This window comes from Nuphar pumila, chromosome 4 (assembly GCF_984573655.1).
Source record: "Nuphar pumila chromosome 4, dmNupPumi1.hap1.1, whole genome shotgun sequence".
Taxonomy (NCBI): domain Eukaryota; kingdom Viridiplantae; phylum Streptophyta; class Magnoliopsida; order Nymphaeales; family Nymphaeaceae; genus Nuphar; species Nuphar pumila.
The window spans coordinates 53959667-53985049 of NC_143252.1; the positions used below are offsets into that span (position 1 = coordinate 53959667).

At 43.3% G+C, this 25383-nt stretch overlaps 1 protein-coding gene across 1 annotated transcript; it reads left to right on the forward strand.

Annotated features, from left to right (window-relative positions):
• Window positions 1-8642: 8642 nt before the first annotated feature.
• On the forward strand, window positions 8643-10722 carry LOC149840225 (protein PSK SIMULATOR 1-like). The gene has a single exon (XM_090004370.1). It carries the CDS (start codon window positions 8802-8804, stop codon window positions 10212-10214), a length of 1413 nt encoding a protein of 470 aa, XP_089860496.1. The 5' UTR covers window positions 8643-8801; the 3' UTR covers window positions 10215-10722.
• Window positions 10723-25383: the final 14661 nt, after the last annotated feature.

A 25383-nucleotide genomic window follows, 5' to 3' on the forward strand; every position in this document is an offset into this window, starting at 1 on the left:
GCTTATTTGTATATAGCATATACTTTTTAAAGTAGTATCTGATCCTAGTTCTTGGTTGAGCTCTCTAGGACACTTCGTTGTTCACGCGCTCGCCTCATAACTATTGTTAGATATATACGATTGAATACGCAGTATATGCATTCTTAAAAATGGTATCTCACCCTAGTTTCTGGTTGAGCCCTCTAGGACACTTCGATGTTTACTCGCTCGCCTTATAACTATCGTTGGATACGAATCTTGGTGTATATTCTCTGGAAATGAGTCGTCGCATCTTATATCGCCAAGGCTGTGTAATTTGCCATTCATCGTCGCGTCGTATGATGCCAAGGCTCCCTGCTTTTTGTAATTTCCAATTTAATGCACTTTTGATTATGTATTTACTTACGTTATCGCGTTGAATGACGCCAAGGCTTCTGCTTTCTGCAAATATATATGTAGAATATTTCGTTCGGTTACACACCCCGAACAATAAGTATATGCATTTCATTTATGCCTCCGTCATATAAAGCACAAGCTTCTGCTTATATTACATATATGACACGTAAATGAGCGTTCAAATGGAGATCAACTCCAAATCGTCGATGTGATTCCATTACCTCTCCTCGATCAAGATTTTGCTTGACGAATAAAGCCTCTATTGAAAAGGCTTCGCTTTTACGCAAAACCGTATTTTCGTAAAGACTAAGTCATTTGCGTATGACCTAACTATGACCCAAGGTTCTAATCAACCTTGATGGATGCAGGGTAAGCACGACGATGTGCATCTATTCCTGAGTTAAGCATGATGATTTTCCCGCCAAAGAGGGAAGATGCCGCTGAAATGGTTAAAAGAAACACACGCTTTCTCCATCAAAGAGAGGAAGTGCTGTTGGAATTTCTGAAGAAGTTAGAAATAACTTAGAAATAATGTAACATGTTACTCTATCATACAGATGAGTTGCTACCCAGTTCATTGAACACTTTATACAACATAGAAAGAATCGTCACACTCTTGTCGATGGAGCAGGGGAAGTGCTGACGAAATGGTTGGCAGAAGAGCGGTCAGAACCAGTTAAATGGTACAACGATGCCCGTTGTTGGAACGACAGCAGAATGGATCGTCTCCCTGATACCTATAAGGGCACCTTGCTCGTAAGGGTCACTGTGCCAGAGTAGTGGTTGCGCCTTGACTAGGTTATGAGCTCGTTGCGTAAAAATACACCGAGCAACCGATCCATTGTGATCGTGTCATATGCATGCTCATTGAGAGACTGATATACAACTAGACTCGTAAGGACCGCAGATCTAGAGTACGTTGTCCACCCGAAAGAAGTGAGATGTTCGTGATGGCCGCAATGTCGAGAGCAAAGTCAAGCATGCATATGAATAAAATGAAAAGACCGCGATTGATGACCGTGTTAAGGGCATACTGAATGTGGTCAGGTACATACTCTTCAACGGCTGCCCTATAGGCATGCATTAAGTAGCTTGTCAGACCGGCAGACCCCTTCAGAATTTCTCACCGAGGAAGACAGTGATAGTGCAACCTTGAGTGACTTATATTACCCTCGAACCTGATAGAGTTCATGATGGCCTCCGTCACTCAGAGGTATGAAGGTCATGATTATCCTTAAATCTTAAGGATTGAACCCAACTATTGCAGTAGTAGAATGCATTCAAATACCTATTAGAGATTTCTTCCGGTATGATTATACCGTCTTACTAGCGGGATGGGGTCAATAGTCCTCTAGGGTATCTAAAAATATATAGAAGAATCACCCCCCAGATCGTCGCGTTGATGCTCAGATATACCTCCCTTAAGCTCAGGGGGAGAGGTTAATTATCGAAACAAAGCATTAGCTTAGGTTCAACAATGCTTGAATGTATGAGTGGATGGACGCTGTTGACTCAATCCTGCATAATCTTTGTAAAGGTATCATGATCGGTATACGACTGGACCGACCGAGCAAAGACCCGTGTTGTATCCAAATGACTAAGCGAAGCTCGAAGAGCTGTCCTTAGATGTGTGGGATACGGAGGTGCCAAGTGTAAAGACTTGAGCACGACATTTAGCCTGGGAGAGGCCTGCGCTAAGTCATGAAGACTTGAGTGGATGTTCAACTCATAGCTCTGAGGAGGATCTTGCGATATATGCTAAGTCGTGGAGACTGGAGCATCGTTATTGTGAACTACAACCCTGAGTGGTCAACACATTTACTTGAGTTGAATGGATGCATGATTGTTTGCTTATCAGACCATTAGTGGTTCTGACCCCGTTTTATGGGGATTTCAGGTGTTGAACCTACGTTGCGATATGTGGAGCAAGGCAGCATCAAATTTCAGGGTTTCTCTAGATAGAGTTGTACTGCTTCCTTTTATTGAACCTATACTGCTTTCCTAAGCAGTGATGTTGTAATAAACATATGGTTTTCGATAAAATAAAACACTTTAGTGGTCAATGAGTTGCTTGGCCACATACCTATAATGTGCCTGGAGTTTTCTAAAGCTGTCGACTCATTATCGTCTGATTCCGTTGCTAAAAGATTTTCTAAGTTCCGTTGCAAAGAAAAAAAAAATTCATGAAAATTTTAACTTAGTTTTGTTTTGAAAATCTGGGGCGTTACACCCTAAGTGGGTAGTTATCCAGAAACTTTGTTTGAGACTCCGACTATAAATTTCTCTCGCTCTTGACAGCATGTGCATGCTGCAATTTTTTGAACGCCTAAGGCTTTCGCTGCAGCATGCTCTTTCATGTAAATCCCCAATGGCTGACAAACTTTTGGCAGCACCTCGCTACTACATCGTGGTCCAGAGCGCGGGATCCTTTGCAACAACATACTTGCTGTAAATTTTTTCTGCACATTGGTGCTTGCTGGCAGCACCTCGTGCATAGTAAATTCTTTGTAGCAGTGCGCCTGCTGGCAGCACTTAGTGGGTTGTGTTTTCCCTACACACCTTGAGTGCATGACATCAAATGGTTTGCTATGATTTCCTTACGTAATTGGCACACGTATGACAACACATGGCTGTTGCAGATTTGAGCAACTTGTCTGCCATTGTTGCGGCAGTTAGATCACAGTTGGGCATGCATAGTTGTTGTCATTTCATTACACCTACGACATCCTTTGGGGCAACACTATTGGCTGCTATGATTATGGCAGTAAGAACATAGGTTGGACAACATAACATTTGTCAATACCTTGCACATGCAAATCCAGTTGGCTGTAATTGTAGCTTATCGAAGTGGCCTAGTGCGAACACAATAAAATTGTTATTACAATATGATTGACTATGGCACATCACATGCACTACTTGTCACCGCTATGAATTGTATATTATGAGCACGTGATTAAGAGTTGTGATTTTTTTGAGCATGTTCATGAAGCACACTATTTGGCATGGTTATAAATTTCCCATTATGAGCATGATGTTCAAGTGTTGTCAAATTTCACACTATGCTTAAATGAATTACGCTATGTCACATGCACATCTCGCACAAGCCTAACATGGGTGCAAAGTTGCCTATGAAAGCATGTGTTAGATCGTATGTCTGGATTAAAGCGATATAGTGCAATAATTTGAATCATGATAATATATGGCAACATGCTTGATGTGGTTGTCAAAGTTACATGTACTTGGCACATCATGTCATTGAACTAACATGTAATGAATTGAGCATGTTTATAAATCAAGTGCCTTATATTTAATGATGTTTCTTAGCATGCAATGAATGCTTGAATGGATTTGAGTGTGTTTACACTTGACACATGATGCACACTTGATACTTGATTCGTCCGAAAAATGCAAAGGAGACATGGGGCACATTGTAGGGATATGATTGTCTTTTGAGACTTATTGTATGTTGAAAACTTTGTGGCTAGTTATATGTGGGCAATGGACTCACCTCTTGAGTTGAGCTCACTTGTTTAAGAATGTCATGCACCCCTTAAAATGATAATGATAAATGACGCCTTCACCGACGAAGTGATCCTCTTAGCTTGTTTGTGCTAGAGCACTTGAATCAGCGGGCTAGACCTTTGTGAGTTGTTCGTGTTGCCCTGCGGAGAACACAAGACCAGATGGGCTTAAGTACCTCGAAATGAGAGAATGTTTACTAACTGGAGCCCTAAAAAGACAAACCGCTTGGTTGCCTATTCACAAAATGATTCACCTTGGAGAGGGTGGATGGTATAACCCTGAGTGACCGATCGATTTTATGACACATTTTAAGAAGCAAAGACGTCTTTTAACCTTCAGTCACTCAGAGTTAGAGAGGTCGAGGTTATCTATTGAGGTGCCTCAGCTACTGTAGTAGTGTGGATTGTAATCAGTTACCTATGCGAGATTTTTTCTCGGCCACGGGCCGCCCGCATGAGGTTTACTTGGTCTGTGGATACCCCGATTATCACATAACATAGAATAACAAACACCGACGATATTTTTTTATAGAATGTGAGGTTCCTTCACGTATCCGAAGGAGTAATCAAGACAAAACAATTAAACTAACTTGCTAACTATTGACTTATGAGTTGATGTTTATGTCGTAGTTATTTCTTAGTTGTTTAATTACCTACTTATTTAAATGCTTAATTTTGTTGTTTAAAGCATGCTAGTCACTTATAATGTCGTTTACTGCTTCTTGCTTATAGTTGTACTTGTTTAAATATTGCAAATGTTTCTAAGTGTTCCATCATGTTAGATTTACTTATGCTTTTATATTGAATAGCCATGCTGATTATTTGCACATCATGCTATTACTGCTTATGTTTTTCATAAATGGATAATTATGAATATTATCTCACCAACTCGCAAGAGTACTAACCTCATATTATGGAGATGCATGTGATAATTGCTAATTGTGCGATGGCATCAGATGTGCGGCGGAGAATTGAACCCACACTTTGGATTTCTGCGATCTTGGCAGTTGGTTTTGGGGAAATCCATTATTTTGAGAGACATTTTGTAAATGAAATGATGTATAATTTCTTTTGTCTCATTTTGTAAACCCATAGTAATGAAATGTTTCTTCTTGTTGTTCATCCTGTAACCCGCTCAGAATTTTCAACTAATTTTCTTTTTGATTTTCTGCTTGCGCAATATTTTAAAAAAAAAATCTTTAAAAATATAAGGATTTTCTAAGTTAGAATTTTGGGGCGTTACACCACCTGCAGAAACAAAGACCTAATCACGTTGGCCTGGCCTGACGCACTTACGATTGCTGTTGTGGTAGAGTAAAACTTAGTAGGCTTATCCCTTGCCCCTAGGGAGTCATCATGCTTTGACTTGTGCAAGGGGTGATGCCAATGACATTTGAACCTATACCACCTACCAGGCGGCCTAGGTCCCCATCACACTACGTCAAGCCCTTTTGGGGCTAGCATTTAGGTATTTTTTTTTATAACCTGAAGAAACTGCACCCAATACGAAGACCTGGTCGCTCTGGCTCAGCTTGCCATACTTATGATCATTGTGTTGATAGCGTAAAAATCTGAGGCTAGGACCTCTGCCTTCGAGGCCTATACTACATAATTAGCTTGCTTAAAGGGGTGACGATCATAGGAATTGAACCCATCCAGTCCACTACATAACACCGATTTTGCTTTTCTTAAATATGATGAATATTTAATTAGGTATTTTTGTGTTTTTTTAATCAACATTAAACATGAGCTCACTTGCTTAGTTTTAGTTAGAAACTTAAGAGGTTTAGGAGTTTTATTTTTTTTCAATTAGCATATATATGTGAATGATAGGTCTTTGATTTATTATTTTAAATAGCACAAACCATCGATATTTCATTAGGTTATAAGGTTTTTTTATTTCAATTAGCATTTAAGTATTTTTGTATTTTTTTCTTTATAATCAACATTAAACTTGATTTCACGTGCTTGATTTAGCTATAAACTTTAAATTTTAAAGTTTTGTTTTTTTAATTAATATATATGTGTAAATGTTAGGATTTAGGTTATTTTTATTGTTTAATACCATAAATATCTAATTAGGTTTTAAGTTTTTTTTACTACACATTTGTGACTTTAAATTTGACTTGAGGTCAAAGGAGCAGCTAAGTGACATAGCTAATTGCCATAGCCAATCACATGACAGCATTGCATGAGCCCCCACATGAACTGCTGTCATGTGATTGGCTATGACACTTATCCATGGCACATAACCTCTAGGGATCTTTAGATTCTGGCTCTGCCACTGCTTTACTGTGTATTTATCCATGTGCCCGCTGTTAGTTTGCAGGTTCCGGTTACGTTGAGAAAAGAAGCCCAAAAGTAACCTATACTGACTTAAAAAGTGTTCAAATTTACTTTAGAATTACATGTAACGACGAAACTTTTATATATATATATATATATATATATTGAGGAGAGTGCTAGTATTTTTATCCGCATACCTAGACATTCAAGTTCGGACGAAAATGGGATGGCTGAGTAGCAGTAGCACGCACGTGGGAGTCGCAAAGCCCATCAATCCGCGGATGGCATCACCCCCAACAAGGCCCCGAATGATGGCTTGCACCATCATCATCATCATCTCGATCTCATCTCCTGATGCATGGAAGGTGTTGAATCCGGGACCATTCACTTTCGGTCTGTGTCAGGCAAAAGCGAAACCATCCCGCCTCATCTTCAAACACTAGGAAGACCACCGCAATTATTCATATTACCAATCCACCACACCCAATAAGGGCACGACGTCAACATCAATGATCCCCGAGACTCGGACCCGAGTCGTACAACCCGACTCCAGTTGTTTGCCACAAATTAGGGATGGCAGTGGACTTGGGCGAGTGGAGGAGGCAAGGTTTTCATCCTCATTCTGTCTCAAATTTATCATTTCCATCTCCACTCTCGTCCTGTTTTTATTTCTGCATCTCATCAAATTTACGCTCTTCGTCTCTTACCGCTCTATTCGATAGAAAGAAGAGAAGAGGCTCAGCCGCTGAGAATGTTGTCACGACTAGTTTTCAGAGGATGCCGAAAGGGTCGACCGCAACAAGAAGAACTGAAAAAGTCAAAATGATCGTTTTAGGCTATACGGGTAGAAATTTAGTATTATATATATATATATATGTAATTTTACTAAATAACTAAAAGTATTTTCCTCATTTTACTAAGTGAGGCGGGGTGGGAGAGAGTGTAAGTTCATCCCTGCCTTCATCTCCGCACCGGCTTTTATTTTCACCTCTATTTACGGGTTCATTCCTCGTTTCATGTCCTCCATTCCAGCTCAAACAGGACGGATTCGGATGGATCCTTGGTTTTTCCCGATCCACTGCCATCCCTACCACAAACCTTCCTGCTAGTATCTAGCATAGACTCGCTTAGATCGATTTCGTTGTCGAACTGGTTCTCGAGTCAAACTCGAGTTAACTTTTGGTAAAGTCCAAAGCTGGGTCCAGTGCCTCTCCTAGCGCAGTGCGGTCCAAGTAAAGGAGGGGTAGTAGCTAGAGAGAAGACTTTTTCTTTGCTTTTCAACGGGTTGAAAACATCACAAAAAAAAAAAAAATGGGGGTGGAGCATGACTCGGACCTCCATGGTGTTTGCCACATGGACAGTAAAAAAAAGGGCAGTCCAACTCCAACCCCTCACGTCCCAACCAAAAAAGGGTTTTGTAATGGAACTCTTGGATGACATCCACCAAACTCGGCCCAGATTTCTCCCTCTCCTCATCTGACCCACCACCATGTGTGGGAGTGGGGACAACCTGAAAGTGAAAACAAAGATGGGTGGAGGAAAGGAAGGTAATGGGGTTTGACCAAGTGGGCGAACCACTTTTAGGTTTACACTTGATAAAGACGATCTTCATGTAGGATAGGCACCTGGATTGGATGTCTATCCATCCTGACTTGATTTTGGGGCTTCCAACTTTCAAAGGGCTAGCTAATTTGGGGTGCTACAACAACAACTACTCCTTCATCCCAAAACAATTGGGGTAGGCGATATGAACCAACAAAGAAAATCACAAAGAAAATCATTATGGGTCTTCCACATGAATCCTTCTCCTTCATTCATTTCTATCCAATGCCATGTCGTCGGTGCTAATTATTATAAAATGATAATCCTGAAAGCTTAGTAGCAAGCCTACAGTAAAGAAGAGATTATGATACCACCCGTATCCCGACAATTATTAGGAGCTTAGGACGTCTTTGATTCAACTGGACCGCATCTTATTCTTACGGTAGTGTTTGGATGCAAGCATTTGTTATGGAGATTGGTGTGCATATAATGACTTTGTGGGAATCCAAGGCCAGACTGTCCAAGTAACCCCTAACCGAGTTCTGTGTGTGGACCAATTGGTACTTGCAACCTCACGATCATGGGCAGAACGAGGTGTAGGTTTGCAGTTGGACCCTTGGGACACCACATGTGCAGAGTTCCCCACTTTTAAGTTTTAACCCACACCTCTGTCTCTAGGCGAACGCGCTAGGCTACCAATAGAACACTATTGCGTGCGTAATGCACGGCCCGAAGATAAATGGGAATAGACTCAATAGAGCGAGCCCCTCCCTAAATCTTTTGCACCGTTTTTACACGTAATGAACATCCAAAGCAAAGTCCCAAAACCCAAAAAGTTCAACTCTTTCTTTTTTCTTTCCTGGCAGACCCACACCAAGAACCGAATTTAACGCATACTCATACACATATACACGCGCTTATACAATTCAGTGGCGCCTTTTTAATCCTTATCCCTGCAACTCACCACCCCAGACCTCAACAATTATTGCTCTTCTCTGATCTCTTGCTCTCGCGCTCCACCACCACCACGGAGAAAATCCCATCTTCCCTTTTATCGCAAGAAGACCGATTTGATTCATGGAGGCATGGGTGGCGAAGGTGTCGAACACGTTGAAGACGGTGGTTTTGAAGAACAGGCAGCTGCTAAGCGGGGGGTCGACGGTGGGGGTGCTGGCCTTCGAGATGGCAGGGCTGATGTCGAAGCTGCTGCAGCTGTGGCAGTCCCTCACGGACAAGCATATCGCCCGCCTCCGCCACGATGTCATCAGCCAGGAGGGCGTCCTCAAGATCGTCTCCAACGATGACTCCTTCCTTATCGGCCTCGCCTGCGCCGAGATCGTCGACGTCCTCCGCCTCGTCGCCCGATCCGTCTCCCGCCTCGCCGCCCGCTCTGCCGACCCGGCCCTCCAGAAATTCGATCGTTTCTTCCGCGACTTCGCCGACTCGTCGGGCTCCCTCGTCGACGCACACGGTTGGGTGCTGGCACCGAAGGAGATGGACGCCAAGCTCAAGAAGGCGGGCCGCTACGTCGCCCAGACGGCTCGTCTCTACAAGGAGATTGAAACCCTGTCGGAGTTCGAGGGCGCGTTGAGGAGGCTGCAGACCAGCGGTGGTAGCGAGAAGAAGGCGACGGATCTGCGGGAGAGGATCGATTGGACCAAGCAGGAGGTGAGGTTCCTCAAGGACACCTCCCTCTGGTCTCGCAACTACGATTCCGCCGTTGCTCTCCTCGTTAGGCTGGTCTTCACCGTCGTCGCCAGGCTCAAGGTTGTCTTCCGCCACGGCGATCCGGTCCCTGCAGCTCCGATTTTCCACAGAAGCTCCTCCGTCTCGGCCGTAGTCCACCCATCGTCGGAATCCACCACCACTAATTACCAGTTCGCATCCGGACCGCTGAGGCCGACGATTTCGGCTCCGTTCGAGGAGCAGACAGCCGAGCCGTCGGGTGGTGGTCTATTCGAGACGTGCTCGAAGCTGCTGGAGCCGCCGCCGTCGACTCTCGGATCGGCGGCGCTGGCGCTGCACTACGCGAACGTGATCATCGTGATCGAGAAGATGGCCCGGTCGCCCCACCTGATTGGGAGCGACGCGAGGGACGACCTGTACGGGATGCTGCCGGCGAGCGTCCGGGCGTCGCTGAGAGCCCGGCTCAGGTCGTGCCGGACCTCCAACCTGGAGGGCGGCGGCTTCTGCGCCGCGGACCCGGCGCTGGCGGAGGAGTGGAGCGACGCCCTCAAGAAGATCCTCGACTGGTTGTCACCCCTGGCCCACAACATGATCCGGTGGCAGTCCGAGAGGAACTTCGAGCAGCGCCGCCTGGTTTCGGCCACCAACGTGCTGCTTCTCCAGACCCTCTTCTTCGCCAACCAGGCCAAGACCGAGGCGGCCATCACCGAGCTTCTCGTGGGTCTCAACTATATCTGGAGGTACGAGAGAGAGCTCAACGCCAAGGCCTTCTTGGACTGCAATTCTGCTATCGCCTCCATTTGAGTTGAATTCAAGCCAATTTCCATCGTTAATTATCAATACATATCAGTTTTTTTTCTCTTTTTTCCACTTCGCTCTTCCCCTATATCTAGGAAAATCTGTTATAAGAGAGGGGTTGGAGGTGAGATGAAATATGAGATGGATCATGGATAGAGGATCTTGATCTTTTTTTTCTTGGTTTTCTTTCTTTTGATCTCTTTCTGGGTTGTACTGCTAATTCTGATGATGTACATAGAATTTGGATGGTTAATTCCCTTCGCCTTGCTAAATAAAATTAATGCTGGAATTTCATAGAGAGTTCCATCTTGGATGAATTTCTACTTCCTCTCTCTCTGTCTCATATGCAAAGAGTTTCAGAGTTGCTTCATAATTTCATTGCCGAGTGACACGTTGCATGGTTATGAGTATGAACGCTTAGTGGGCGACGACACGGAGAGGTGAAGCAGATCTGACCCGCGATGAGGTGTCGGCAGCTCTTTTCTCAAGTATGAAACCCAGAATGGACCAGCGCTGAGGCAAAATAGTAATAAACGAGAGTGTTGTCAATTGCAATTACACCGTTCGTTGTGTAGTTGTTTATAATACTGAAAGAGAGCCCGTTGCACGCTCTGTCCGCTCTTTGGATTCTGGATGTAGCCCACCGGGACTACCTCCTGCAGGTGGGACTATCATCTTCTTCATCAGCAATAGTGTCAAAACTCGACCACAGGGGTACGCAGGGTTTGAAGGCCAACCTTCCTTGACGGACTCACACGACTCAGGGTTGAGAGGGTGGTGTATGTTCCCCCCCGATGATTCACTGAATCCTACGTCTGTGTTCGGGGCTTTGAATGAGCACCACGTATACAAGCACATGTGGCTCGTATTCCCGTGTATGTTGACATAACTTTGCATCGGACTCTGGTGTTGTTGCAAAGACTTAAGTACCCTTTCTTGCTATTCTTCTCATAAAGTGATGGTTTGAGAAAATGACAAAAATGCCCTTCATTCAAAAAAGAAAAAACAAACAGTTCAAAAAAAGGACAAACATGTCTTCCATCCAGAAAGTCGAGAATGATGTTGACTCTTCAAAATCTTCTTCTTCTTTCTCCGTTTAAAAAAAAGACAAACATGTCCTCCATTCAGAAAGTCGAGGATGATGTTGACTCTTCAAAGTATTCTTCTTTTTTCTCTGTAAAACACTGTAAAACCCTCTCTCTCTCTCTCACTAGAGAAGAAATCAAGGGAGGCAAAAAGTTCTTCCTCGAGAAGGCCATGAACATCAATCCTCTCACTCTCTCTCCCTTCTCTCTCTACTTCTGTGCACATCCAACAGACGATCCTACATTGTTTCATGAAGCACCGACTGACCTGCACACTGACTGTAGCATCGTTCAACTTGAATAGTTGTGGAGTCTGATTCAAAGTTTTTGCCCTTACAGGAGAAGGGTTTGGGGGCTCCTCCCAGCGTGGGTAGCATCGTTCAACTTGATTCATTGTGGAGCCTGATTTAGAGTTTTTGCCCTTACAGGAGGGGGGTCCGGGGGCTCCCCCTCGGCACGGATCCCGCTACACGGTCAGCGGTCCAGGGGGGACGCCCCTGGCGGGGGACTCGGGGGGCAGCGCCGTCCGGACCAAATTTTTTTGGGGCCTTCCAACAACGATTTGTAGTGTTATCAGGCTTTCCTACAACAATTTGTAGTATTTTCGGGTCTCCAACGAGCCCCACAACGATTTATAGTGTTATCCGGCTTTTCAACAGCGATTTGTAGTGTCTTCCGCAAATCGCTATAGCAATTTATAGTGTTATCAAGCTTTTCTACAACGATTTGTAGTATTTTCGGGTCTCCAACGAGCCCCACAATGATTTATAGTGTTATCCGGCTTTTCAACAGCGATTTGTAGTGTCTTCCGCAAATCGCTATAGCGATTTATAGTATTTTTGGATCTCACTATAGCGATTTGTAGTGTCTTCCGCAAATCGCTATAGCGATTTATAGTATATTTGGATATCATTATAGCGATTTGTAGTGTCTTATGCAAATTACTATAGCGATTTATAGTGTTATTTAGTAAGCAAATCGCTGTAAATCGCTACCCAAATTAGGACCAACTTGTGAGTGCCATATTTCCCTAACTGAAAATCATATTCCAAATCCGTAAAAAGTGGTGTCTTCGTTATTGAGTCTAGTTTATTCCTGTAAATTTTAAGTAATTTCTATTGTCATTTCATTCCCCATTTAAACTTCAACGATACATTACAACCACAATCATCAAAAGAAAGATTGCCCAAGCTAAGAGTCTTGAGAGAGTAAATGAGGGCCTCACCACCCACCGAACAACAAAAAATACAACAACTCAACTTCAAGTGCACTAAAGACCCAGAGTCGAATAAATTTAGAGGCAGCTCATCGATTGGCTCGGGTTCATATTCAGCATGACATCCAGAAAACTTAAGAACTGGTTTGTCAACAGTAAATGATTATACAAAAGTTGCCCCCAGACCCCTCTCCTGTAAGGATAAAAACTCTGAATCAGGATCTACAACTAATTTAGTTGAATGATGCTACCCACGCTGGGATGAGCCCTCAAACTCTCTTCCTATAAGAGTAAAAACTCTGAATCAGGCTCCACAACAGTCAATGTGCAGGTCAGTCGGTGCTTGATGGAGCAATGTAGGATCTTCTGATGGATGTGCACAGAAGCAGAAATAGAAGAGAGAGAGTGAGTGAGAGGGTTGATGAGCCCCCGAACCCCCCTCCTGTAAGGGCAAAAGGCCATAAACACGCTAGGAGGAGCCCTTAGATCCCCCTTCTGTAAGGGTAAAAACTCTGAATCAGACTCTATAACTCTTCAAGTTGAATGATGCTACCCACACTGGGAGGAGCTCTCAGACCCCCCTTTCTGTAAGGGTAAAAACTCTAAATCAGACTCCACAACTCTTCAAGTTGAATGATGCTACCCACGCTGGGAGGAGCCCCCAGACCCCTCTCCTGTAAGGGTAAAAACTCTGAATCAGGATCTACAACTCATTTAGTTGAATGATGCTACCCACGCTGGGATGAGCCCCCAAACCCTCCTCCTGTAAGGGTAAAAACTCTGAATCAGGCTCCACAACAGTCAATGCGCAGGTCAGTCGGTGCTTGATGGAGCAATGTATGATCTTCTAATGGATGTGCACAGAAGCAGAAATAGAAGGGAGAGAGAGAGAGTGAGAGGGTTGATGTTCATGGCCTCCTCCAGGGGAGATTTCTTTCTTGGATAATCCTGCAGTGCAGAGACTGAGTCTTAAATAATCATCTTCGGGGCACTTAAGTCTTTACAACCACTCCTTTTCAAGAATCGTCATTTTTTTTTGCACCAATGGAGGAGAGTGTACTTAAGTCTTTGCAATCGCATCAAACTCCAACGCTAATTAATGCTGACAAACATGGGGATACGAAACGCACATGCTTACATACGTGGTGCTCTTTGGGACCCCCGAACATGAGATGTAACTAACTGCCCTGTTGGGGGGGGGACATATAACCTGCTTTGCTCAGGGTTCTCATGTGACCATCTCATCTTCGGCCTCTCCTTATATGTCAAGATGGTGATATATACATATGCTTCTCAATCACATATAACGCCAGCACTTGATCCGCTACGATAAAGCCAGTCCATCATCTTAGATCAGCAAAATGTAGCAGTCATATTCTTCCAGCGAATGGATGTCTTTTTCAAAAGAAAGGAAACATGTAACATTAATGGAATATGAAGATCCCGCACCGGATATGGTTTGCCCATAATGACGTTGATCATGAACTTGGTCAAATGTTATAGTATGTCAATGATAACTACAGGCTTTTGACTTCCATGAACTGGGTCATGATTTGGGTGATGCCCGAACAGTCTCAAGGTTAATTATATATCAAGGACCTTACATGGTCTACGCTGTAGCTATATGCACTACACCGGCCAGCAGGTACTAATCGAGTGTTTTTTTACTTAATTTCTTTTATTTTTCCTTAATTTCTTGAAACTGGTCGTATGAGTGTGATTGAACATCGTGTCCTGATTGACAGGATCGGAGGCTAGCTGTTGGCAATTGTCGAATTTGAATGAGTTGATGCTCCCAGATTGCTGAATTATTGTTAGTGATTCCATCTCACGTTGTTGTCACGTGGATGCTTTCACTATAATCCTGTTTAATTATGGTAATAACAGAAGAGATTATGGGATGCAAACAACAATTATAAGCAAAAAGATGAGGCTCTTGGTTGTTCCACTAGTGGAAGGGGGTCCATCTGTTGGACGGGATAGCTACACCCGTGACTTAAAATGCCATCCTACATATATACCGTTCCCGTGACAAATGAGGCTTCTGCAGGAAAGCTCATTGTGGGCCATGCATGTTAGGAGGGAGAGACTCGTTTTCTGTGTTTGGTGTCTGTCATCAGATAGTTCTTGCCATTTAATACACAACCACAGCTTGTTCCTTTCATTGTTTCTTTGCTGGTTTTGTGGTTTAAACCATAGTTACCAGGAAGCCAAATGGATACGGGAAGCAAAAGAGGAAATGCTAGTGCTAAAACATATTATTAAGTGTGAAGCAGGATTCTTTTTTGAAGCAATTGTGAAAGCATGTGAGAAGAAAAAAAGAAAACGAGAGGAAAACGAAGGAGAAACGAATGGTGAGGGTGAAGCAAGTGAGAAGCCAAAATAATAATAATAATAATATTAATAATAACATGAAAATCACAAAAAACCAAAGAAACAACTAAGAGAAAGTAAGCAAAAAGAGTAAAGAAAGTGGAAAATGAAAAGGATGAAAAGCAACCAAAAAGAGTAAAGAAAGTAGAAAATGAAAAAGATGCGAGAGGAAAGCAATTTAGAGAGTCTGTAGGAAGCACTTCTCTCAAATGTGAAGTGCATGGTGTTGGACATTTTTGGGTTTGGGTCCAACCCCATAGTGTGACCCGGTTTGACACTAATGAGAGGATTAGTGGGCTGTGGGTACTTAATGAAAGTTAGTGGGGTGGAAGTTACGTGAATGTGAATAGTTCACATTCTGTAACCAACCCCTATCTTTCATTATAAATAGAGGGTTTGACTATATGACGAGTGCAGCAAAAAGTCATTAGCCTCTAGCCTATTGCTCATAATTGTAATTGGGTTCAGGGTCCTGCTCACCATTGACTTGAAGACTTGGGCTCATCGTGGGCATCAATAGGCTGAGGACCACACCGAGTACTCGCATATCACATCGACCATGGTGTCTATCGGTATGTGCATATTTTGTATTCCAATTTTAATTTTGAGAATACGCCAACATTGGGTTATGGGCCCACATTAATGCACATTCTATTGCACATGTGAGTACGTCGTGAGTGTTCAATTTATGCTTGCCGATGCCAACGTATTTCATGCCGATCACCTATTTTCTTTGGGCCGCTGTCACCGGCAACATACAAGATCCGCTGTCGAAGACAACCAACGATCATTGCAGAAACAAAAAACCGGTTTTTGCAATTTTTTGGCTTTTGCCATCGGCGACCGTGTGGGGGTCACCGTAGCTGGCGACATTTCAGCTGGCCGTCGGTGTCGGTAACCGCGGATCGTTCAGGAGCGATACTATGGCCAGGCTGCTGATGATTGCTTTGTCAGGAGAAGGGGTCGTCGCCGATGGAACACTGCCTTTAGTTGGAATAGTTGAGGGTGTCCCCTCCTCCACCGTTGAACGGTGGCGGGTTATGGGGTTTCAATGACAGCAACACCCTCCTTCACCAACGTGGGTGGCTGCCCGACATCCCGTTTGTATTTTTGTTTCTAATATATAAAAAAAACAGAGTCTACCCCCTTTTCGTTTCCCTTTTACCAAGCGCCAGTGGGAAGCTGTCACCGGGGGTGTTGCCACAGACGTCATCAGAGTAGGGGTGACCTTCGTCGGAGTGTCGTCATCAGTTCAAAGATGTGCAACATTCAGGGCGTCATGCCCCTTTTCCTTTTCCCCTTCTACTGTTGGATGGGGTGGGGGTCGTTGGATACCATCAGGCATGGTGGGGGTCGCCGGCCACTGGTGTTGGTGATACGAGTCTCACTACAAGTGCCAACACTATTGGAGTGCATCGTATGCGACCAAGGCAAGCTGTGAGGTGCACAGGCTAGGTGAGACGAGCTGGTGCGAGTGGACGGTCAAAAGCGCAGAAAAGCATTGATGTGCGGGCACACATGGCACTCAGACAGAAGCATTACGCATGATGCGCATAGCACGTAGACACACAGGGAGATTTGGCATGCACAACATGTGATCGTGCAAAGCACATACGAGCGCACGATGCACGAGTGAGAGTGCACATGCGTGATGTAGTGCATAAATGCATGATGAGGGATTCAGACAAGCGTTGTGCGAGGCGCAAGCACATAAGCATGCAAACATGCAAGTGCACAAGTGGAAGGCAACAACGCGTGAGGGCACAAAGTCAACATAGTGAGTTGTATAGGCAAAAGTGGTGCGTTCTGATTGGAAGCTATGGTTGACCATCCATGTCAGAAGTTGACCAGGCTGACTCATGGCTAGGCCTATAAATAGGACTCTAAGCCTTACGAGAGGTATCTTTTTGGTATCTTGAAATATTCAGTTTTGTAATTCTGGAAAGGCTCTTGTGAAGCCTGTAGGGCATTCTTTGGTTCTCATTTGAGAGAAGGCCTCTCTTTGGGAGGATTAGCCTTGGATTAAACTTAGGCTTAATCTAAGGATTTCACTCCATCTCCTACCTCTCCATTCCTTCCTTTATAATTCTTTCTCCTCTTTTATCAAATTTCTGGAATAAATTACAAATTCTTGCAACTATCGAGAGTTTAGATCAACATCTGTTCGAATATGAGTTTATAAGTGCTGTGAGACGAATTGGCCAAACCAAACTACAATTCAGGTTTGTTAGCCAAGATTGATGTCAAATATTATTGATTTTTGATGAAGAATGACTGGATCGAGTCTCCAGCAATACGCATGAGCTATAACATATTTTGACTGTAAATTCAAGTTTAAAGATAATATCTATTGTGCTTGGTCTGTAGATCATTATCTTCAATGATCGATGATATGATCCATGGTTGAATCATCCAATCTTATTCATCGGATAATACGTCCAACTTAGTTAAGTAATATCTTCTATTGTAATCTCTGAAAATGACCTTAAATTATAACAAGTCATGACCACACGCTACATGTTCGTTGAAATGCAATTTGTTCATGCGGCATAGCTCCTGGGCAAGGTTCTCTAGTCAAGACCTTATCAAGTGGTATCAGAGCGGTTTGCCATCCAAATTGAAGATTTAAAGTTGATTTTACTGAGATCGATTCTGTTGAACGTTGCAAGTACTTGAGCTAAGTGTAATTGCAGAAATCACCACAACATACTAGCATCAAAAAACAATTGCAAGCACCTGTGCGCTGCATATCTGTGTGCTTATTAATTGCAACTGAAGTGAGGGTGTTTGCGTTGTGTATGCATCTACAGTAGATATCAGTGTTTATTTGCAGATTTCAGTGTGTGCCGACCAAAGTTTCTGTAGTCTACTATAACTTAGCACTTTGTGCACAATGAAGCTCGTGCTATGCAACTATCTTTGCAATTTATCGTGTGCTTTAGTGCTAAACAACGTAGCAAGCATCAATGCACAACAACACTGAGCGACATCAGTTAGTGGAGGATTATTCTTGATCATCCATTATAATTTCAACATGCTTGATCATTCATAGATTGAAGTAATCACTGATCAGACCTTATCCACTTTAGTTCAGAGGGAGACAGAGCATCAGAATGAGTTTTTGACCTCCAATGATACTGACCAATCACTGACTTCACTTATCCAACTCGTTCAGCTAAGTGCATAGGTCATTGCACTATTTGATTGATTGATTCATTTCATCTACAACCTGCTATTTTGTGTGACAAACTGTTTCCATGACAATAGATCTGAAGTTAAACTGAGCATATTGGACATCCGATCAAGCATAGCAGTTTATGAATTAACGCACATGCCAGTGTGCAACTATTACAGATTAATCAAAGATCGATCCAGGATATAGAGGATGCAATCTGCCTCCAGTGAAGCTGAACATTCGCTCAGTTCACTGCAATTTAGAGTCAAGCTAAATTTGAATTGAAAAAGAAAAGCTACACAAGAAGCTTATAATGATGTATGCGTGTACTTAAGTAGTAAAGTTTGTGTACGCTGCGTTTGACAACATCTATGCAAGAGAAATTTGGACATTCGGCAAGCAGCCTTGTGCCATCTTGTGTGCATCAAAATGCACAACACTAATTGCACAACACATCTGCCGCATCATAGTGTTTCCTGCATTACACTGCAGTGTATTTCTGCAATGCATCCTTACGGCAACACTTGCTCAGATCTTCAACAACAGTACTAAGTGAGCCCACGTTAGCCGTGTGACTCACATATGCAACATGCAGCTTGACAATCTTAGCAGCAGCATATACATGTTGTAGCACATAATGACTACTATCACTAAAAGACGACCTATCTGCAACCATTACAACATAAGCATTCGAAGGCCGATTGCGGAAGGGAGTTTTTGCGAGAGTTGCACACACACGACAGATCACCGTGCGATGCGCGATGCTTGAATGATTTAACATATGACTCACATATGCAATCTGTCACAAGGTATCATCCACGGTGGTGTAGCAAAGCTGCAGATTATCGGGATGTTTTTTCGCATACAGGGCATTATGTTTTTGGATGTTTGCACCATGCGCAAAAAAGTAACACATACAGTGCACCAAACACTGATGTTACCATGCGCTAACCCTGCTAGAGAGATAATGATGACATATATGTTGCAAGTTTTCAGTCATAGAACAGTTACCGCACTGGGAAGGTTCTGTGCAATGCGTTAATTCGCAACTATCAAGCAAAAATTTTTGAGAGTGTGCATAATCATGCATGTCACACATGCTTGACAACCGGAGCAAACAATTATACATGTAGCTCGAGTTTGGCAACCACAATGAGAACTTAGTCTCTTGACAGTACTGAAGAAAACTTTTATGGCCAACAATATTATGCTCAGTATGAAGATTATGTTGATGACTACGCAACAGATGAATCGTATCACTATACAACAAATGAATCATATGAATATGCAGTCGAGGATTATGAAGATGATCAATTTGAGCAAGGGAAATTTCAGCAGAGCAGGCAATGGCATAGTGCCCAAGCTCAGGAAAAAATTGATGCAAGCATATGCAATGCTGCTGCATAGCGGACATCAACACAATGTGTAATAAATTATGCGTGTGATGCGCAAACCGTAGCTGAAGAGAAAATTCAGCTATGTAACTATAATCAGGATAAATTTTTGGGTCAAAAGACTAGTATCGAGTTACCAATAGTCTCTTTGTTATAGAGCATGGTGGAACAACTTGCTGAAATGAGAGAGACACTTCGTGGAGAAGATAAAAAAAAAAATTTGCTGGAGTCCTCCACAACAAATTGCACCATGGCTATACATGATCCATGTGATGACGTGTGTGTTGCATCTGATGAGACCAAGGCCAATGCACACAATGCGGTTGCACAACAAGTGTTAGTTCATGGTGCTAGAAATGCATGAACGGTCACATGCAATGCTTATGCAGGAACATATGACATTCAATATGCGCACATGGATGTTGTGAAATATCCAACACAAAATGTGCCTGTCACATTGTGTACAACAGAAGCTGTGCATGAGGTGTGCAACAACTCTTAGACTAAAGTCCAAGCGCATTTTGAACTTGGACAATTATCACATGTCGGACATGACCTAGAAGATGATTTTTTCCTTCACGGATTTAGCATAATTGCATATATAGATGGAAAGCAGCCGGTAACAACCATAATGCAGCATGCATCCATGCTTGATGGAAAAGAGAAACCGTCTCTAGTTAAAGAACAAGAGGACTGCTATGTATAGGGCAACTTCCATTCTATTGAACCTACAATCTGAGAGCACTCTTGGCTATCACAGTAGCTCAAGCAGCCAATTACATCCATGTTTTATAGGAAAGACAACAAGGTTGTGCTGCCTTGTTTGTATGGGAGGGATGAAGGAACTGAAATTCCTTGTGCAGACTATTAGTGGAGATTGTTAGGTCGATGCTCAATGGACAATAAGAATCTGTAAAGTAGTCAAATGCAGTCCACAGTAATCATGCAAGAATGTCATGAATTTCCATTCGATCTGGGGGGTTGAAGATTTGTTAGGGATGGATTCGTGGCTACTAGTAGCATATAAGAAGTAAAGCTAAATAAATAAACTCGAAACACAGTTAGAAGCTTGTAATAAAGGGTGGAAGTGAAGGCCATAACCCACATGTGTGTCAGAGTCTTGAGGTCAAGACCATGCGAGCGTGGTGGATTGATATGAGTCTCACTACAAGTGTCAGCACTATTGGAGTGCATCGTATGCGACCAAGGCAAGCTGTGAGGTGCACAGGCTAGGTGAGACGAGCTAGTGCGAGTAGAGGGTCAGAAGCGCATAGAAGCATTGATGTGCGGGCCCGTGGGCAGAAGCATTATGCATGACGTGCATAGCGCATGGATGTGTAGGGAGAGAGGGCGCACACAACACTTGGTCGTGCAGAGCACATGCGGGCGTGCGATGCATGGGCGAGAGTGCACATGTGCGATGTAGTGCGCAAACACATGACGGGGGATTCAGACGGGCATTGTGCGAGGCACAGACACACAAACACGCAAGTGCATAAGCAGAAGACAACAACGTGTGAGGGAGCATAGTCAGCATAGTGAGTTGTAAGGCGAAAGTGGCACATTTTGATTGAAAGCCATTAGCAACCATGGTTGACCATCCATGTCAACAGTTGACTAGGCTGACGCATGGCTGGGCCTATAAATAGGACCCCAAGCCTTATGAGAGATATCTTTTTGGTATCTTGAAATATTTAGTTTTGTAATTATGGAAAGGCTCTTGTGAAGCTTGGAGGGCATTCTTTGGTTCTTGTTTGAGAGAAGGCCTCTCTTTGGGAAGATTGACCTTGGATTAAGCTTAGGCATAATCTAAGGATTTCACTTCATCTCCTACCTCTCTATTTCTTCTTTCACAATTCGTTCTCCTCTTTTTTCAGATTTCTGGAATCGATTACATATTCTTTCAACTGTCGAGAGTTTGGATCCACATCTGCTCGAATATGAGTTTGTAAGTGCTGTGAGATGAATTGGCTGGGCTGAACTACTATTCAGATTTGTTAGCCATGATTGATGCTAAATATTATTGATTTCAGAATGACTGGATCAAGTCTCCAGCAATACACATAGGCTAGTTGCAGCTCATTCAACATATTTTGATGGTGAATTCAAGTTTAAACATAATATCTACTGTGCTTGGTTTGTAGATCATCATCTTTGATGATCGATGATATGATCCATGGTTGAATCATCCAATCTTATTTATCGAATAATACATCCAACTCAGTCAAGCAATATCCTTTGCTATAATATCTGAAAATGACCTTAAAGTGTTATAACAAGTCATGGCCGCACACTACATGTTCATTGAGATGCAATTTATTCATGCGACATAGCTCCTGGGCAAGGTTCTCTAGTCGAGACCTTATCACCAGTGACTGCTGGTCGTCGTGGGGCAACATGGGCGACGTGGATCATCTAATACATTATGGTTTCTAAGAAACCGAATGCTTTTGGTTTCTCAAAAACTGAATTTGGTAATATCGGTTCTGTTCTAGGCGCGTAAATGATCGTTCAAATAGAGATCAACTCCAAATCGCCAATGCGATCCCCTTACCGCTCCTCGTTCAAGATTCTGCTTGACGAATGAAGCCCCTATTGGAAAGGTTTCACTTTTTTGGCAAAATGCTCTTTACGTAAAGACTAAGTCAATTATGTATGGCCTGACTATGGCCCAGGGTTCCTGCAATCTTGATGGATGCAAAGTACGCACAACGGTGAACATTCATTTCCCGAGTAAAGCGTAGCGAATTCTCACCAAAGAGGGGAGATGTCACTGAAATGGATAAAAGAAACACACACTTTCTCCGTTAAAGAGAGGAAGTGCTGTTGAATTTTCTAAAAGAAGCTAAGAATAGCTTAGAAAGAATGTAGCAGGATACTCCGTTATATAGCGGAGTGCTACCCAGTTCATGGAACGCCTTCTACAATGTAGAAAGGTTCGTCACACCACTGCCGATAGAGCACAGGAGGTGCTGACAGTATGGTTGGCAAAAGAGCGGCCAGAACCAGTTAAGTGGCACAATGATGCCATTTGTTGAAATGAGGTCAGAATGACTCGTCTCCTTGATACTTGTAAGGGCACCATACTTATAAGAGCCGTTGCGCCAAAGTAGTGGTAGCGCCTTGACGAGGTTCTGAGCTCGTTGCGTAAAAATACACCGAGTAGTCGATCCGTAGAGATCGAGTCATGTGTATGCTCATTGTGAATTATCAGACAACCGGACTCATAAGGGCCGCTGAGCCAGAGTGTGTTGTTTCCATCGAAAGGGGTGAAGTGCTCGTCAAGGCCGAAGTGCCGAGAGCAGAGTTAAGGATGCATATGAATAAAACCTTTGTTCCACGGTGAAAGCTGTGTGGTTGATTGGGGTCGGGTACATACTTCTCAAAGGCTGCCCTATAGGCATGCAATGTTCGTCAAGTAATTGTAAGACCGACAGGCCCCTTTCAGAATTTCTCACAGAAAAAGACGGTGATGGCGCAACCTTGAGTGACATATATTTCATCCGAACCTGATAGAGTTCATTGATAGCCTCCGTCACTCAGAGGTATGGAGGTCATGGTTATCCTTAAATATCTAAGGATTGAACCCAACTACTACAGTGGCAGAATGCATTCGAATACCTAGTAAGGATCTCTTCTGGTATGTTGTACCGTCCTGCTAGGGGGATGGGGTCAACAAGCCTCTGGGGTATCTAAAATACATAGAATAATAAACCCCCAGATCATCGCGTTGTCGCTCAGATATGAGTCCACTAAGCCTAGGGGAGGTGCAATTATGGAAACAAAGCATTAGCTTAGGTACAACGATACTTTGAATGTATGCGTGTATGAACGTTGTTGAGTCAGTCCTGCATAACCTTTGTTAAGGTGTCATGGTCGGTATACTACTGAACCGATTGGGAAATAACCCAATTGATATCCGTATCACTAAGCGAAGCTCAGAGAGTTGTCATTAGATTCGTAGGATACAGATGTGCCAAGCATAAAGGCTTGAGCTAGACATCCATTCGTGACTCTCAAGAGGTCAAGGCTAAGTCGTAGAGACTTGAGCGGTTATTCCAACTCACAGCCTTGAAGAGGCTTATGCGAAGTCATGAAGACTTGCGTGGACGTTCAACTCATAGCCCTGAGGAGGCTCTTGCGATATACGCTAAGTCTTGGAGGCTTGAGCATCGTTATTACGAATTGCGACCCTGAGTGGTCTATGCATTTGCTTGAGTTGAATGGACGTGTGATTGCTTGCTTACCAGACCATCAGTGGTTCTGACCCCGTTTAATGGGGATTTCAGGTGTTGGAGATGCGTAGCGATATGCAGAGCAAGGCGACATCGAGTTTCAGAGTTTCTCTAAACAAAGTTGTACTGCTTCATTTTATTAAACCTATACTGTTTTTCCAAGTAGTGATGTTGTAATAAACATGAGATTTTTGATAAAATGGAACACTTTGGTGGCCAATGAGTTGCGTGGCCACATACCTGTAATGTGCTCGGAGTTTTCTAAAACTGACGACTCATTATCGTCTGATTCCACTGCAAAGAAAAAAAAAGAGATTCCTGAAAATTTTAACTTAGTTTTTTTTTGGAAATTCGGGGCGTTACAGGATTGGTATCAAAGCAAGAGTCTCAGAAACCTGGTTCGAGATCCGTCTTGTCCACCATATCGCACTGTAAGTATATCTCTTTGTAAATAGTTACTATTTCGAGTGCATCTTTGTATAGATGGCAACTCATGACTCACGAGGCTACTGCTATCGTTGCGGGATTATGCACGATGAGTGGGTGTGCCCATATGAGGTACAAGACTGCCAGTTTTGTGGCGAAGAGAGGCATTCCACCAACGAATGCCAAACGAAATATACCGCCGATATGGGTCGGCGGGGATCACTTGGTCTTAGGGACGAGACCTCGCGTGTTAGTGGACCACATTACTCCAGTAGGGGGAGTAGTTGTACCCCAACAACTTCAGATGAACTACCACCTCTGGTAGAATTTGACTTAAACTTCCTTGAGGGATTTGGTCGATCGCAAGGCTATCAACAGGCATCATGTACGCCTAGCTTGCACAGTCGGGACGAGGGATGCAACAACTCCTTCTATAATCCCATTATGATTTCGGATTCCTCGAATCATAGTGCTATTATATGGGGGAACGGAGCGGCTTCACAAACGCCGAGCCTAAATGGCCAAGGAGAGGGATACAATTTCTATTATCCCGTTATGATCTCGGACTCCCCGAGTCATAATGATACTGAATGGGCAAGTAGACCGGCATCACTGATCTACCCACAAGATTCGCTTGAGAGTGCAGAAGTACCGCCCAAGCCAAAACTAGTTGTGCCTGCACCAAGGCAATGTGGAAGCAAACGATACTTCGGGTTGTTTGGATCAAGAAAGAAATCCAATTCTTAGGAGAGACTGGTAATGTTTTGGAGTCAATAGACTCATGTATATAGTTTCTCAATGCCTAAAGTCTGCCAGTGTGACATGACGTTTTGTCTAAGGCGATGCTTGTAAATATGATGTATATTAAGTAAATAAAGCTTTGCTTAAATATATACATTGAGAAACTAAAACATGTTGCTTGTATGTGATAGATAAATGGCTCCTACGACGAGGAGAACCATGTCGAGCGAGGAGTCCTATACTCAAGGATTCCTGCTAGAAACGCTCAATAATCTGGTTACCGCCATCCATGAAACAAGGCCAGAACCAGTCATACCTCGAAACGAGAACCTTGGGGGAATAACCTATAAAAAATTCCTCAAGCTCAATCCACCAGTCTTCGCTGGTAGAGTCAATCCTGAATTGGCAGAGAGTTGGGTTGAAGAGACAGAACGTGCCTTCCTGGTACTGGGAGTACCAGAAGAAAAGAAGACCAACTTTGGCACGTACAGGCTGAAAGACAATGCACGGAAGTGGTGGGATACCACTAA